The sequence below is a fragment of the Hemicordylus capensis genome, chromosome 14 (genome assembly GCF_027244095.1).
Source record: "Hemicordylus capensis ecotype Gifberg chromosome 14, rHemCap1.1.pri, whole genome shotgun sequence".
NCBI classification, from domain to species: Eukaryota; Metazoa; Chordata; class Lepidosauria; order Squamata; family Cordylidae; genus Hemicordylus; species Hemicordylus capensis.
The window spans coordinates 15,970,953-15,986,586 of record NC_069670.1 but is presented as its reverse complement, the minus strand read 5'-3'; the positions used below and the strand labels follow the sequence as shown (position 1 = coordinate 15,986,586).

General features: G+C 48.2%; 2 protein-coding genes across 2 annotated transcripts; one reads left to right on the top strand and one right to left on the bottom strand.

Annotated features, from left to right (window-relative positions):
* Positions 1 to 824: 824 nt before the first annotated feature.
* On the bottom strand, positions 825 to 2,884 carry LOC128337332 (claw keratin-like). Its single transcript, XM_053278195.1, has 2 exons — positions 2,721 to 2,884; positions 825 to 1,644 (listed from the first exon to the last, which is right to left on the bottom strand). The coding sequence occupies exon 2, from the start codon at positions 1,620 to 1,622 to the stop codon at positions 1,104 to 1,106; it is 519 nt and encodes a 172-aa protein (XP_053134170.1). The 5' UTR covers positions 1,623 to 1,644; positions 2,721 to 2,884; the 3' UTR covers positions 825 to 1,103.
* Positions 2,885 to 6,925: 4,041 nt separating this feature from the next.
* On the top strand, positions 6,926 to 7,600 carry LOC128337331 (scale keratin-like). Its single transcript, XM_053278193.1, has one exon. The coding sequence runs from the start codon at positions 6,926 to 6,928 to the stop codon at positions 7,403 to 7,405; it is 480 nt and encodes a 159-aa protein (XP_053134168.1). The 3' UTR covers positions 7,406 to 7,600.
* Positions 7,601 to 15,634: the final 8,034 nt, after the last annotated feature.

Genomic DNA, 15,634 nt, shown 5'->3' with positions numbered 1-15,634 from the left:
CTGAGGAACAGGAACAGTAGCCAGTTTGGGCTAACGCGAGAGCTTCTGCTTAATTAAAACCCACGGATCCAGGCTATTTGCTGCCGTAAGAAGGAACAAAGTCAAGAAAAGGTGGTTTCCCGCATCAGCATTCATTTTGAAGTGGTTTTGTTCATCTTCTCCCTGGAGTTTAGAGATGCCGCCTTCTGCTAATAAACCTGTCGTCTTGTCACCTGAGACTTAGTGCCTCTGAACATGTGCAGAGTTGTTTCCCTGCAAAGGGAAATAAACCTTAAAGAAAACCTCTTATGGGTGAAGTTGTTGCTGGGCATGTGCAGAATTATTTTTCACTTTGTTTACTGCAGACAGAGGAGTTCTGATGCAGGGGGACTCCCTCCCTCCCTCCCTCCCTGTGACCAGTATAATCTGGAATTCTGCCATCTAAAGATGTTTACAGGGGCATTCTGTGGGAAGGGGGCAAGCTAGCTGCTACCCCATCTTTTGCCCCATTTAACCCCCAACACACATTTACACACATTCACCCCTCCCCCACACACAGAAGTGGGGTGGACACATCACCCCAATGAGTCCCCATTTTCCCCACCTGGAAGTGGGATAGTGAATAGAGGTGGAGAAGTCCTCTCCTCAGCTTGTGTGCCCTTCCTCTCCACACTTGCCTCTGAGCCCTCCCACCTGTGGTTCTGTGTTCTCAGTCCAAAGCCCTCCCTGAGATCTGGAGACAGCCCCCACCACACGGTCATAAATTGGGCCGGGGGGTTTCAAGCAGACCAAGAGACTCGTGTTAGAGTGCAGCATGGATTTTATTGAAAAGGAGTGGAGGGAACAATTGTAGGAGATGAAGGTTGTGAAAATGATAGAGGCAAGCTCAAGAAGAGAGTGGGGCTCCTTCTTGGAAAGGAGACATTCAGGAAACAAAGCGGAAAAGGGGGGCAAGAGAGGGGTAGCGGACGTTAATAGAGGAGCTGGAGGCTGGGAGAATGGTCCCGGAACCTCGTGGCTCTTCTCACTCCGGGTCTAGATGCTCCGTCACAGAACTCGATGGTGGCTGTCCGTTCCTGGTCATTTCTGCTTTCATGGGGATCTTCTTTTCAGCATTAAGAGGTTTATACGCAGATGTTCCCACAGACGCTCCCACGGCGCCCCAGGAGAGACCTCCTTCCGTAATATCCACCCCTACTTCCAAAGGCTCCGTAACCCAAGCCAGAACCCAGGCCGCCATAGAGACCGGATCCTAAAATCCCGGAACCCCCAATGGCACAGGGAGTGTTTCCTCCCACGGAGACGGGCTCGCAGCTAGCGGACAGGATGGCTCCTGGGAGGGTCACGACAACGGGGGGTGGCTGGATCACGACCTCTGATGGGGGGATCTGGTTGATGGGGGAAGGGATGACTCCGGCCAGGGTGCCCAGGTTGCCAGAAGTTTCGACGGCTCCATAGCCAGAGCCCAGACCTCCGTAGCCAAGGCCACCAAGGCCATAGGCAGAGCCAAGACCACCAAAGCCACAGCCATAGCCAAGACCACCAAGGCCATAGCCTAAGCCATTCCCTGCAGAGCCGAAACCGACCACTGGGGTAGAAGCACAGGATGGGACGGTGCAGGATGGTCCGCAGTTAGAAACCATGGCTGGAAAGATGGAGGTGAGTCTGTAAGATTGGCAGAACAGAAGGCATCAGAAATGAACTCATACTCTCTGCCTCAGTCGTGGATCTTGTTACTTTGCTCGGACCATCGCAGGAGCCAAGATGCCACCAGTGAAACCTGGTGAGGTTTTCAGAATTTCATTTCACTTCATTTCCTCTGGCTTGCATGCATTAAGAAGGTTTTCCCACCTCCAAAGCCTGTGGAATTTCAAAGCTAGATTGGCCAAATTCTGGTGGCATTGTCTTCACAAGCAAGGATTCCACCCTTGCTCATATTCAGGCCTCTGACCACTACACACTCCTCTCATATATATCCACCAAGTGAAGAGCTTGGGCAGGGCTGCTCAACTTTGGCCCTCCCACTGTTTTTGGAATATAGCTCCCAGAATCCCCAACCACAGTGGTCTACAGCCAGGAATTATGGGAGTTGTAGGCCAACATCTGCAGGAGGACCCAAGTTGAGCAGCCCTGAGCAAGAGGATGGGTCTGTAGATCAGTGGTGTAACAGCTGCTTTGCATGCAGAACGCTTCCATCCCTGGCAGCACCACCGGGTGAGGCTGAGAAAATCCCCGCCTGAAACCTTGGAGAACCGGTGCCATCCAGTGTAGACTTCATGGCAGAGCATCTGCTTTGCATGCAGAAGGTTCTCTGGCAGCATCTGCAGGTGGGTCTGGGAATGACCCATGCCAGAAACCTTGGAGAGCTGCTGCCAGTCTAACTCAGTCCTCAGTCCTGAGCTGGAATGACCAATGGTCTGGCTCAATATAAGGCAGTGTCCATTATTCTTCTGAGAAGAAACACAAGAGAACTGCTGGATCAGACTAAAACCCATCCAGTTCAGCTTCCTGTTTCCAGCCGTGGTCCAGCATGTTGGCATTGAGAAGTCCACAAGGCAGGCACGGAGGAAATAGCCCCTTCCCGGTTTAGTTCCCCAGTGCCTGGCATTCAGTGGCACAGTAATCCTAGACTAGCTGTCAACCACTCCATATTCTGAAGAACAGAAGACTCAAGGTGGAAGATCCACCAAGCTCTTTGTCAACGAGACTCTATCCAAACACCACCAAGAAAACGGACTTACCGGCTTCTCTGAGAGGATGCAGTGAAGACAGGAGAGTCGAATGAAGCTGATGGAAGGACAGAGGGAACGTGGAGCTTTTATACAGTTCCCCCGCTTCTCTTGTGGTTTGGATGCTCCATCATTCTAGCTAACCTTAGACTTGGCTGTTGACAAGTTTCCTTTCATGTCCCAAAATTACTGTGCATCTGCATAGCTGTGGTGATGAATTAAGTTGTCTAAATGCAATGCTAATTATCCAGCACCTCTCCACACATTTATTTTTTCTATCTCTCCTTTTTAAATCTGCTGACTTGAACTCACTTCAGTTTATTTGATGTTGAGAAATAGGGAATGGGAATCCCCAGAGGGCGGGAATGAAAATCTTTGATGTTCTTGCATCAGCAGCTCAGGAGAGTTTAGCTTTTGTGAAGATAAAAAAAAGAAGATATCTTTTGTGTTCTTGCTGGGACTTTACAGGTCAGAGATAATGCTGAGGTTGGAACTGAACTGGTTCTGAGGTAAAATTCAGAAGAGAATTTCAGGCAAGAAGAAGCTGAATTTCATGCAAAGAGAAGCTGAATTTTCAAAAAGGAGGATTTCAGGGTCCTTACTGAGGATAACCCTTGGAGAATTATCTCACACATTTCCTCCAAATTTTTGCTGCCTACAGGCTGGGAAAAGATGAGCTGAATTTAGAGGGTTTGTTTTTGGCAAAACACCTCTACTTTTTTCAAGAGAAGCTACGCCACACACATTCATTTTGGTCCCTTCAAAACCATTTTGAGTTCTTTGAGGAAAACCTCAAAGGGTTTGCTGGAAATGTTGAGATAAATGTGTGGGTTGAGGCCGTCTACAGCCCATCAGAGGGTCCCTCTCAGTTGTTGTTGCTCATGGTTTTCTTCGGTTTCTTTTGGATTCTTTTTTGGATTGTAAGCCTGTTTGGGACAGGAAACCATCATCCGGGCATCTTGGGACTCCCCTTCGCCAACAGGGCCAAAAAGACACCTGTTAAAGGAGCAGAGGAGCTGTCCCTCTTCAGCCTAGCAGTAATATCCCCTTTTCAAAATGGCAACTCTCTTGTACTGAGCAGGGGGAGAGCAACTGTCCCTTTTCAGCCTAGCATGATATCCCTTTTCAAAATGGCAGCTCTCTTGTTCTGAGCAGGGGGAGAGCAACTGTCCCTCTTCAGCCCACCATGATATTCCTTTTCAAAATGGCGGCTCTCTTGTACTGAGCAGAGGGAGAGCAACTGTTCCTCTTCAGTCAAATAAAGCCTCCTTCCCACTGGCTGTTGCTGCTTGTATCCCTGGGGTTACTTTCTAGACTGTGTGCCCCATGCCCTGGGGGCTCTGCTTTTGCTCTGGGAATCACATTGGGAACTCTTTGGGTTCCAAAGCAGAGTGAGGAGATGGGACATCAATGATATATGACCTTTACCCCTCAGGCAAAGGTCAGGGATTCCTGCTAGCTCGGTTAAGGGGTGCCTTTTCAAAATGGCGGCTCTCTTGTACTGCACAGGGGGAGAGCAAGAGTCCTTACCCAGCCCTGGAAATCATCCCACCAGTGGCTGTCGCTGCTATTTCCCTTGTGTCTCTTTTTAAGATTGTCAGCCCCTTGCGGATAGGAAACCTTCTTCAGGTCCTCTTGCGGCATGTCGTTTGGAGAGTTACTTAAACTTCCTTCAGATGTTATCCAAAAGCCCCACTGGAGCCAAAAGCCCCACAGCAGAATGAAGGGGGAGGGGGTCCCACCCCTGCTACATCGATCATCCACACGCCACGCCACTCATGGTTATGAAAGGGCTTGCCAGAAAAGGGAAGCGATTATGTGATTATAGGTACTGTTGTGATGGTGATGTTGGATCGATCCACCCTCATATTCATGGATGTGCCCACCATCACGGGTAGGGCTCTGCGCTCTTCAGACAAGTCCCACTGTAAGCGTGAGCAGGAAGGCATGCAGGTGAGTGATGTGGCAGGGCGGGACTTCCTCCCTCCCTCCTCCTCACTGTACAACGGGGATTTTTACAACATCCAACGCTGCCTTGGTTGAGAGCCCTTTGGGAGAGGGATCCATCTTCTCCCTCTTCTCCCTATGGAAACCACTTCAAGAACTTTGGTTGGTTGAAAGTGGCCTGTGAATATTCCAGATAATGCACAAATATAAACTGAAATCTGTGGAACTCTCTGCCATGGGATGTAGAGATAGTTGCCAGCTTTGATGGCTTTAAGGCAGGATTTGGCAAATTCACGGGGGACAGGCTTATTGAAGGCTACTTGTCTTCAAGCCCAGAGGCTACATCCAGGCTCAGAGGCAGGAGGCCTCCAAGTATGGGAGGCCAGAAGGAGAGGAGGAAGCCCTTCATCTCCTGGTTGTGTGGCTTGTCAAGGTATCTGGTGGGCCACTGTGTGAAACTGGGAGATGGGCCTTAGGTCAGATCTTTGTATGTTCTTATGATCCTAAATGGAATCTGGGGCATGAAACAGGGCAGGTATTTCACTGGAACTCACTGAAACTGACTAAATTAGTGAACGTACATCCCAAGGAAATTAAGGTGTCCTTTTGAGTAACTCCTGAATAGTACCATTGAGTTACCTAGTCTGGATGCAAACCCCTGTGATCAGCCATTTTTGAGAAGAATGAAGAGGGCCCCAACTCCTCTTGATTTCAGTGCCACAGAAGAAGGAAACAAGGAAATGCATTTTTGCTGAGGAATGCAAAGGAGAAGATCAAAGTGTCAGAAATGTGCCAGCCACAATGTGCAGGTCTGTCAAAATGCTAACACTTTACCTCTCCTTTGAGAGTCATTAAAGTAATTTGGGGGCATGATGCAGTTCTCAAATGGCTCTGGGCTGCTTGCTAATTAAAACCACAGGCACAATGCGGTGTCTCCAAGCTGACGGTGGGGCCAGCATGGGACACCGAGAAAATGGTATAAAAGGCCTCCCCATCCTGAGATCTTCCATCAGCTCCACTCAATCTGCTTCCCTTCTCTTGCTTTCTACTCCTGTAGGTAAGTCAAGAGGCACTTTGAACAGATCTGTTAAAGAGCTGCCCCTCCTATGTGGCATAGGGAATCAGGCCTCTTCGGGTGGCCGATTTGGAGGGGTGGCATGACAGCCACCCAGCCTCCCCTCCTGCCATGGACGGCCTCAGAGGAAGGAAGGAGAAATGGGACATCACTGCTTTTCTTTTTCCTTTCCTAACAGAGAAGGAAGAAAAGGGGAGATGTTTGACAGAAGGCAGGAGATTTGATATTAGGGGGGAAAGAGAGACAGGAAAAGAAAAGGAAGGGACAGCTATTGGTGCTTTGCTTCATAGAGCAACACAACCATGGACTGGGACAGATTGGTTGAAATCCCAGTGACATAAGCATTTTGCAGGTGGTTAGATGTTGTAGCAGGCACTCTAAAATGTGCTCTGTTGATGCAAGATTTCTTTGTATAAGAATCTGTGCCTGAGTCGTATTTGAACGGCAGACATCCCTGGTCTCTGAGGGAGAGAGTTCTGATCATGGACTCTGGCTGCCTCGAGATCAAACCTGGCAAGCGTTGTTCTGTGCACACATTTGGAAATGTGTGGAAAAGCACACCTGCTGACAGATCACCAGAGATGTCTCCTTAGCAAGGGATCAGACAGTCTGTGCAGCAGCAGGGTGAAGCCCACAAGGCAGAAGAGATGACGAGAGGGCAGTCTGTCTCTCAGATGCATAGATATATTCACAACATAACGTGAAAGATAAAACAATAAAAATCTAGGTTTACTGTCCAGTTGTGAGGCAGCCATCTTTATTTATGTACTATTATTTTTCTATATGAAAAAATTGTTGAAAAGCAGGGTTTTTTTGTTATTTATTATTATTATTTATTTATTCACACAGTCAGACAGGTTTCATTGACTGGTTCATTTTATCTAGACATCGAGTCTTTCCCAAGGACCTGGGATGGCTGAATTTTATTGTCAGTTGTTATAGATATCGTCGCAGAATATAGGCTGTTCCCAGTAAAGCTGCGTTTTGTAATTGGCTGATGGTGATTTTTGTGGCCCCTATGGTGTTGTTGTTGTTGTTGTTATTATACTTGAGGTATTGACGGAAATAGGTGACTTGAAGGACAGTAGGAAATTACAGCCAATGATTTCGAAAGCCAGAATATCTCCTGCACTCCTGATAGTACAAAGTTCACTGTACTGAGGCTATTTTCTTTCAGCTTTACCTCCAGCAGAAAATGGCCAACTGTGGACCAGCCTGTACCGTCCCCTCCTGCGCTTCCAGCCCTGTTGTTGGCTTTGGGTCAGCAGGCTCCAGTGGTCTTGGATACGGCGGTCTTGGCTACGGCTATGGAGGTCTTGGCTATGGAGGTCTGGGCTATGGCTACGGAGCCGTCGAAAATTCTGGCAATCTGGGCACCCTGGCCGGAGTCTACCCTTCTTGCATCAACCAGCTCCCCCCAGCAGAGGTCGTGGTCCAGCCTCCCGCCTCCGTGGTGACCATCCCAGGAGCCATCCTGTCCGCTAGCTGCGAGCCCGTCTCCGTGGGAGGCATCACTCCCTGTGCCATTGGGGGTTCCGGGATTGTAGGAGCCGGTCTCTATGGCGGCCTGGGTTCTGGCTTCGGTAATGGAGCCCTTGGAAGGGGGGGTGGATATTTTAGAAGGGGGGCTCTCCTGGGGCGCCGTGGGAGCGTCTGTGGGAACATCTGTGTATAAACCTCTTAATGCTGAAAAGAAGATCCCCATGAAAGCAGAAATGACCAGGAACGGACAGCCACCATCGAGTTTTGTGATGGAGCATCTATACCCGGAGTGAGAAGAGCTGTGAGGTTCCGGGACCATCATCCCAGCCTCCAGCTCCTGTAATAACGTCCGCTACCACTTTCTTGCCCCCCTTTCCGCTTTGTTTCCTGAATGTCTCCTTTCCAAGACGGAGCCCCACTCTCTTCTTGAGCTTGCCTGTATCATTTTCACAACCTTCATCTCCTACAATTGTTCCCTCCACTCCTTTTCAATAAAATCCATGCTGCACTCTAACACGAGTCTCTTGGTCTGCTTGAAACCCCCCGGCCCAATTTATGACCGTGTGGTGGGGGCTGTCTCCAGATCTCAGGGAGGGCTTTGGACTGAGAACGCAGAACCACAGGTGGGAGGGCTCAGAGGCAAGTGTGGAGAGGAAGGGCACACAAGCTGAGGAGAGGACTTCTCCACCTCTATTCACTATCCCACTTCCAGGTGGGGAAAATGGGGACTCATTGCGACAATGTGCATTGGGGGTTAAGTGGGGCAGAAGATGAGGCTTGATGGATAACAGCACATTTCCAAATAGAAATTGAGTGAAATGTAGGAGGAGCTGAACATATATGAAGAATGCAGGGTCTGAAGCAGCAAGTTAGGTGACTGGTGTGCAAGTGGAGGAGAATGTGTCTTGAATGTGACAGGACACAGCATAGAGCCCATTTGAAGGTTTATGCGGAGGCAGTGTGTGCGGCAAAACCCCAATTCTGGTCTGCCCACATTGCTTCTGGGGGTTCGTGTCCAACAGAGCTGTCCTGGGTTGTGAGGAGTCTGATTCAGGCTCCTTCCCATTCGAACCAACCCTCGGAGACTTTGTTCTGCTGTGATGCTTTTAATGAGTTCTTTGTGGACAAACTGAGACTCAGAGAGAAGATGGAGATATTGTTTTGGGGGGTTAATCTGTCGGGGTGAATGATGTCCATCCTACTCCTGATGGGGCGGCATCCCCCCTAAAGGGCCAGGTTTGCAAGCTGGAGGTGCTCATCGGTCCAGATCATAAAGCCTCAGTAGCTTCTTGGAGCACTGCTGATGCACTGCCTGAGACATTACATGGATGAAGACAGGAACAGAGGAAGCTGTCTTATACTGAGTCCCGCCACTGGTCCATTTAACACAGTATTACCCATAATAGTTTTAGGCAGGAGACTATCCCGGACCTACCTAGAGATGTTGCCAGGGATTGAACCTGCAAACTTCTGCATGGAGGCATGCAAATGTTCTTCCACTGAGCTAAGGTGCCATCCCCTAAGGGAAATATCGTACCCTGCTCAAATATAGTCACTCATCCAAGTGCAAAACAAAGCAAATGTTGATTAGCAAAGTGGACAATTTATGTTTGCTAGCATATGTTAAGCTCTCCTCTCAAAAGATCGTTTAGCGAGATACCCATGCTCTGGTAAACTTCTGTTTAGATCATTGCAGTGCATTGTATGTGGGGCTCCCTTTGAAAATGGCCAAATAATGCCAGTCTCTAACCCTAACACTAACCCTAACCATAACCCTGACCCTGACCCTGACCCTGACCCTAACCTGATATGAACCGTAACCCTAACCCTAACCCTAACCCTAACCCTGATACTGACCTTGAAGCTGATTCTGACCCTGACCCTGACCCTGACCCTGACCCTGACACTAACACTAACACTAACACTAACACTAACACTAACACTAACACTAACACTAACACTAACACTAACACTAACACTATCTGCTACACTGGCTCCCAGACTTTTTAATAGTGTCCTGGAGGGAGAAGCTGGGACCAAATTGAGCCACTAGCCTCCCTCAACCAGGTTTCTGTAACAGACACCAGATTGTATCCCTCATCCATTATCAGATCATAAATAATTTCTGTTTTATTTTGGACTGGACTGGCATTGCAAAAGAACAGGGTGAGGTTCTGTGGGCAGTTGGCACTGCTCCCCAAGTTCAAAGAACTGACAAGGCAGCTGGAAGGGGAAACTGTTATTAAGTTTCTGTTTTCGCTTCCCCTCTACTAAACTATCTCTGCCCCACCACCACTGAAATAGCTGCCACAGTTGGGGAGCCATAACCCCACCTCTCCATCCCCCTAATGGGAGGAGAGCTGATCTTGTGGTAGCAAGCATGACTTGTCCCATTAGCTGTGCAGGATCTCCTCTGCTTGCATTTGAATGGGAGACCATATCTGAGCACTTTTAAGAAATTCCCTTCAGGATGGAGCCGCTCTGGGAAGAGCAGAAGGTTCCAAGAACATCCGAATGTTGGCATGCAGAAAGTCCCAGATTCAAGCTCTGGCATCTCCAAGTAGGGCTGGGAAAGTTTCTTGTCTCTAATCTTGGAGTGCTGCTGCAAATCAGTGTAGACAATACTGAGTTAGATGGACCAATGGTTTTCCACAGTGGCCAATACTCAGGGGTGATATAGTCCTGTTGCATCATGTGTGGGTCTCTGCCACCACTCCCCACTCCCCACCTCCCACCACAGCCATGCCAATTAACAGCTCATGACCCTTCAGGGGTATCAATTTAACAGCTTTTATAAGGGCATAACCCAGTGCAACTCTTGGTATTATCTCCTGTTGGGCCCTCCTAGTAGTCAAGCAAGCTTTCATGGGGTTTGGGGCTATAGCTCAGTGGAAGAGTGTCTGCTTTGCATGCTGGGAATTCCAGGTTCAGTCCCTGGCAGCATCTCTAGGTAGGGTTAGGAGAGACTCCTGCCTGCAATAGCTGCTGCCAGCCAGTGCTGACAATACTGAACTTGATGACCAAGGGTCTGACTCAGTTTGAGGCAGCTTCCTATGTGCCTGTGTTCTAGGACCATAAGGAGTTGCCTTAGACCAAGTCAGACCATGGGTCCATCTAGCTCAGTATTGTCTACGTAGATGGGCAGCATCTTCTCCAAGGTCACAGGCAAAAGTATCTTGCAGGCCTAACTAGAGATGGCACAGAGGGACCTTGAGAGTGTCTGCCTGCAAGCATGGAGGTGTTCTTCCCAGAGCGGCCCCATCTCCTAAGGGGAATGTCTTATGTGTAGTCTCCCATTCAAATGCAAACCAGGGCAGACCCTGCTTAGCAACAAGAACAATTCAGGCTTGCTACCACAAGACCAGCTTTCCTCGCCTTCCAATTTTGCCTAAATAAGGAACAATACTAGTCTAGTAGGGACACGTTTTCTTATACCGCCAATTTTATAATCAGTGTTCTTATAGATCGATGACTCCCTTGTCATTGAATCTTCCCGGTCGAGAAGATTAATTTCATGCCAAGCTCTAGTTATTCAATATTAAGCCTGCTTTCCCTCACAATGCAGGCAATGGGTTAAAACCCATCAGCAATTAACAGTAGCTAGCCAATCAATTAAGATTCAGAAGCAGATTAGGAAAATTCGGGTACAAACGGAATCCGGGGTGATTTGGGTGGTCAGATTCAGACCCCAAACAAATCAGGGGTGATTCCAAATTGAAATGAAAAAAATTGATTCGTGCACATCCCTAGTTAACAGTAGCTAGCCAGTAGATAAGGCTACAGATAGGGAAACCATGGGCAGCCAGGAAAGGAAACAAATGGATCAGAGAACAAATCCATCCAGAATTTTCACTCGAGGCACAAATGACCAGGCTCAAACGATCATACTTGGGTCACATTATGCAAAGACCCAGCCCCATCGAGAAGTCCATCATGATGGGGAACATTGGAGGAAAGAGAAGAAGAGGACGATCAGCAGCAAGGTGGATGGACTCGTCAATGAGGACGACAGTGAATGAACCACTGAGAAACCTTCAAGGCCAAGTGGAAGACAGATTATCCTAGAGAGAATCTCTCGATGTGGTCGCTAAGTGTCGACACCAACTTGACAGCAATCCATCCATCCATCATCCATCCATCCATCCGAGAAACCTTATGGTGCGGGAAGTTGTGTTTTCTAGGATATTGTAAGATTGTTCTGTAGCTAATCTATCTGATTGTAATGAACTGCTTGCTTAAGTAGAGCAGGGAGGAAATCTCGGGGGTTTGAGGGAGGAAGGCTATAGTCTAAAGCTCTGTATGCAAGAGATGGGGAGATAGTAACCCTGCTTCTATACTGTTGCATTGTGTGTAATTATTAGCCACTATTTGTGCATATCAGTTATATTTGTTATTCTGATTTTTATCTCTTGGTTGGCCAATGGCTGTAATAAAAACTGATAGTAATACTGAGATAGTAACCCCTTGAGTCTTTCTCTATGCCAAAGGTTCTCAAATTGGGGCTCCCCAATGTTGCTGGACTACAAATCTCATCATCCTCAGTCACAAAGGGGATGATTGATGTCGTAGCCCAAAAGGAGCTGGCACCCAAGCTGGGAGGAGCGGAGAGCTGGTCCGGTGGTAGCAAGTATGACTGGGCCCCTTAGATCAGCAGGGTCCACCCTGGTTGCATATGAAAGGGAGACTAGAAGTGTGAGCACTGTAAGAGATTCCCCCCTTAGGGGATGGAGCCGCTCTGGGAAGAGTATCTAGGTTCCAAGTTCCCTCCCTGGCAGCATCTCCAAGATAGGGCTGAGAGAGATTCCTGCCTTCAACCTTGGAGAGGCCGCTGCCAGTCTGTGGAGACAATACAGAGCTAAATTGACCAATAGTCCGACTCAGTATATGGCAGCTTCCTATGTTCCTAATAAGCTAAGCCACATCCCTCAGTTCACATGTGATCTTAGCCAAAATGCCAAGAAGTGGTGAGGACTCCTGTGTTGTTTAGCTATGGGAGATACATCAACAGCAATCACTCATTCCTGATGCTTAGAGGATGGGGCTGTAGCTCAGGGTTGGAGCATCTGCTTTGCATTCAGGAGTTCAGGCTCTGTCCCAGGAGGCATCTCCAGGTAGGGCCAGGAAAGACTCCTGCCTGAAACCTTGACAAGCTGCTGCCAGTCAGAGCAGATAATACTGAGCGAGGTGGACCAGGGTCCTGACTCAGCATCAAGCAACTTTCTGTGTTCCTAGGATCTTCCACCCCACCAGGCCTCTGGACCTGGCCTCTGGACTTGGCCCTAACCATTTTACTGGTGTACAACATACAGGAATGTGAAGAAACCAAATTCATAGACACTGGAGTTGAGATGCAGAAAATGCTTTAATAGGCATGAAAAACAGCAGTACACTTGACAGTAATAGCAAAAAAGAGCAGGAGTCGTGCAGAAATTGAACAGCTTCCTCATTTAGTATCTTCTAGAACAAGCAAAGAGGAAAGAAACCAAGGGCTCTCCTTCAAGTCCGAGGCCGGCAAATCTTTCCAGATTCATGTACAGACATCAAACGCAGAGGCTCTTTCCCCGAGAGAGAAGCCTACATCTTAGTGGAGATGAGAGAGCGAAATTAGCACAGAGAGATGAAAATGTTGGAGGGACTCGGAGGGCGACAGGAAAATAGAGTCAAGAAAACTTGGGTCCTGAGTTTCAGACACGCTGAGAATGGGAAACTACTGTTGACGCTGGATGGGAGAGCAGACTCTTAGCATGACTGAATCTAGGGGGTTGACGTCAGTTATGGTTCTAGGTCATGGCTGCCCATTCCTGGTCGTTCCTATGGTCATGTGGAAATTCTTCTTGGCTCTAATAGGTTTATATGCACACATTCCCACAGACGCTTCCACGGCGCCCCAGGAGAGACCTCTTTCCAAAATATCCACTCCTCCTTCCAAGGGTTCTATAACCATAACCCAGACCCCCATAGAGACCGGATCCTACAATCCCGGAACCACCAATGGCGCAGGGAGTGATGCCTCCCACGGAGACGGGTTCGCAGCTAGCGGACAGGATGGCTCCTGGGATGGTCACCAAGAAGGGGGGAGGCTGGATCACGACCTCTGCTGGGGGGATCTGGTTGAAGGGGGAAGGGATGACTCCGGCCAGGGTGCCCAGGTTGCCAGAAGTTTTGACGGCTCCATAGCCAGAGCCCAGACCTCCATAGCCAAGGCCACCAAGGCCATAGCCATAGCCAAGACCACTAAGGCCATAGCCTTAGCCATTCCTTGCAGAGTCGAAACTGACCACTGGGGTAGAAGCACAGGATGGGACGGTGCAGGCTGGTCCGCAGTTAAAAACCATGGCTGGAAAGCTGGAGGTGAGTCTGTAAGATTGGCAGAACAGAAGGCATCAGAAATGAACTCTTACTCAAGATACTCAGTCGTGGATCTTGTTACTTTGCTCGGACCATCACAGGAGCCAAGATGCCACCAGTGAGACCTGGTGAGGTTTTCAGAATTTCATTTCACTTCATTTCCTCTGGCTTGCATGTAATAAGAGGGTTTCCCCACCTCCAAAGCCCTGTGGAATTTCCAATCTGGATTGGCCAAATTCTGGTGGCATTGTCTTCACAAGCAAGGATTCCACCCTTGCTCATATTCAGGCCTCTGACCACTACACACTCCTCTCATATATATCCACCAAGTGAAGAGCTTGGGCAGGGCTGCTCAACTTTGACCCTCCCACTGTTTTTGGACTATAGCTCCCAGAATGCCCAACCACAGATTCTGTGCATCCAAAATGTATTCAAGCTGTAGACTTCTGAAGATCTCTCCATGGCAGAGAACCCACTTCACATGCAGAAGGTCCCAGGCAGCATCTCCAGGTAGGGCTGGGAAAGACTCCTGCCTGGAACCTGAGAGAGCCACTGCCAATCAGCTAGATGGATCAAAGGTCTGGCTCAGTAGAAGGCAGCTTCCTTTGTTCTGCTTCACCAAGTTTGGTCTTCCGGGATTAAGCCCAGATATTATTCACCCCTTGACAGCAGCCATCTCCACCACTCCAAAAGCATGATAATAATTTCATAGCAGTGTCAACTGTCATGGCTTCCTCCAAGGAATCCTGGGAAATGTTGTTTGGATTCCATTCGAGGTCCCTAGCCCCTTCTCAGACAACAAAAATCCCTTAGGTTTCATGGGGGAGAGAGGATAACAAACTAATTTAAAGTGTGTAAGATAGATACACCCAAAGAAGCCCAAATGTGAGGAGAATGTTTAGCTTCTCAGCCAACATCTGGACCATCCGAAGACTCAAACACCCCCAGAAATATATTGGGTGATGAATCCAAGAACCCCATAGCACAAGATGGAAATGCAAGCATCCATCTCACAAGGCTAACCGTCTCAGTAAAGTGATATTTCAGGAAGTATAAATGAAACGGCTTGAACAAGCCAAGCTTACCTGTTCCTCGAAGGAGTAGGAAGGCAAGAGAAGGCAAGAGATAAGTTGATGGTTGATTGTGGAGAGACGGAGGCTTTTATACTCTGCTCACGGTGTCCTTAATGGCTGAGAGACACCCTTTTGCACTCATGATCTTAATTATCAAAATCGGCTGGTTTCATCACATCCAAGATTACTCTAATTACCCCAAAGATTTCAGAGCAAAAAACAAAATTATGCTGGCATCAGCTAATGAAGTGGAAACACCCAGATTGCCTTCCTTCTTCCCGGAATGTTCCTTAACGCTATACATTTTGGAATGCCGTCTTGGAAGTAAGCCCTACTAAATACAGATTTCCCTCTAAGTAAATATGGAATGGGTGAAGCTGTTTGCAAGGGGTGGTGGTGGTTCGCAAAAGGAATGGTTCCAGTTTTGATCATGACAAGGACCTACTATGCAGCTGTTTCCATAGCAACAGAACATAAGGCAAGGCCTTCTGGACAGTTGTTGAGGAGCACCAGTCACAGAAGGCGGTTTTCTCTTTTTTTGGTGGGCGGCCCTATTGGACTTTGTGTGGGATACAGATAAATTCCATATAAACGTTTAGCCAGTGTTCATATTTTAAAAAACCACTTCAGGCCTCTCTTTGTTTTTCCCATATAGGTTTATACATTTCAGGAGGATTCAGGTATTGGAACATTAGATTTCTGGGTCCATTTGGAGGTACCCAGTTCATTAAGGGGCACCAGATTATATTTGGGTGGTGATGGCAGTAGATATTTCTTTCTTTCTAAAAACCAAAGAAAAGAAATGAAAGGTATTCTAAAAGAGAAGAAGAAAATAGGAACACAGGAAGCTGCCATTAATGGTCAGACCTGTGAACTAAGGGTGTGCATGGAACCAGCTGGTCTGATTTGGTTCGAATCGGACTGGGCCAGTACGCAAGTGGGCTGGGGTGGTGGTCTGGTCCGGGGTCGACGTTGAACATGTTTTGACGTCATGAACTGCT

Bases quoted from the DNA above. Each gene is read 5' to 3' on its own strand.
- LOC128337332 (XM_053278195.1), bottom strand. From the start codon at position 1,622: ATGGTTTCTAACTGCGGACCATCCTGCACCGTCCCATCCTGTGCTTCT.
- LOC128337331 (XM_053278193.1), top strand. From the start codon at position 6,926: ATGGCCAACTGTGGACCAGCCTGTACCGTCCCCTCCTGCGCTTCCAGC.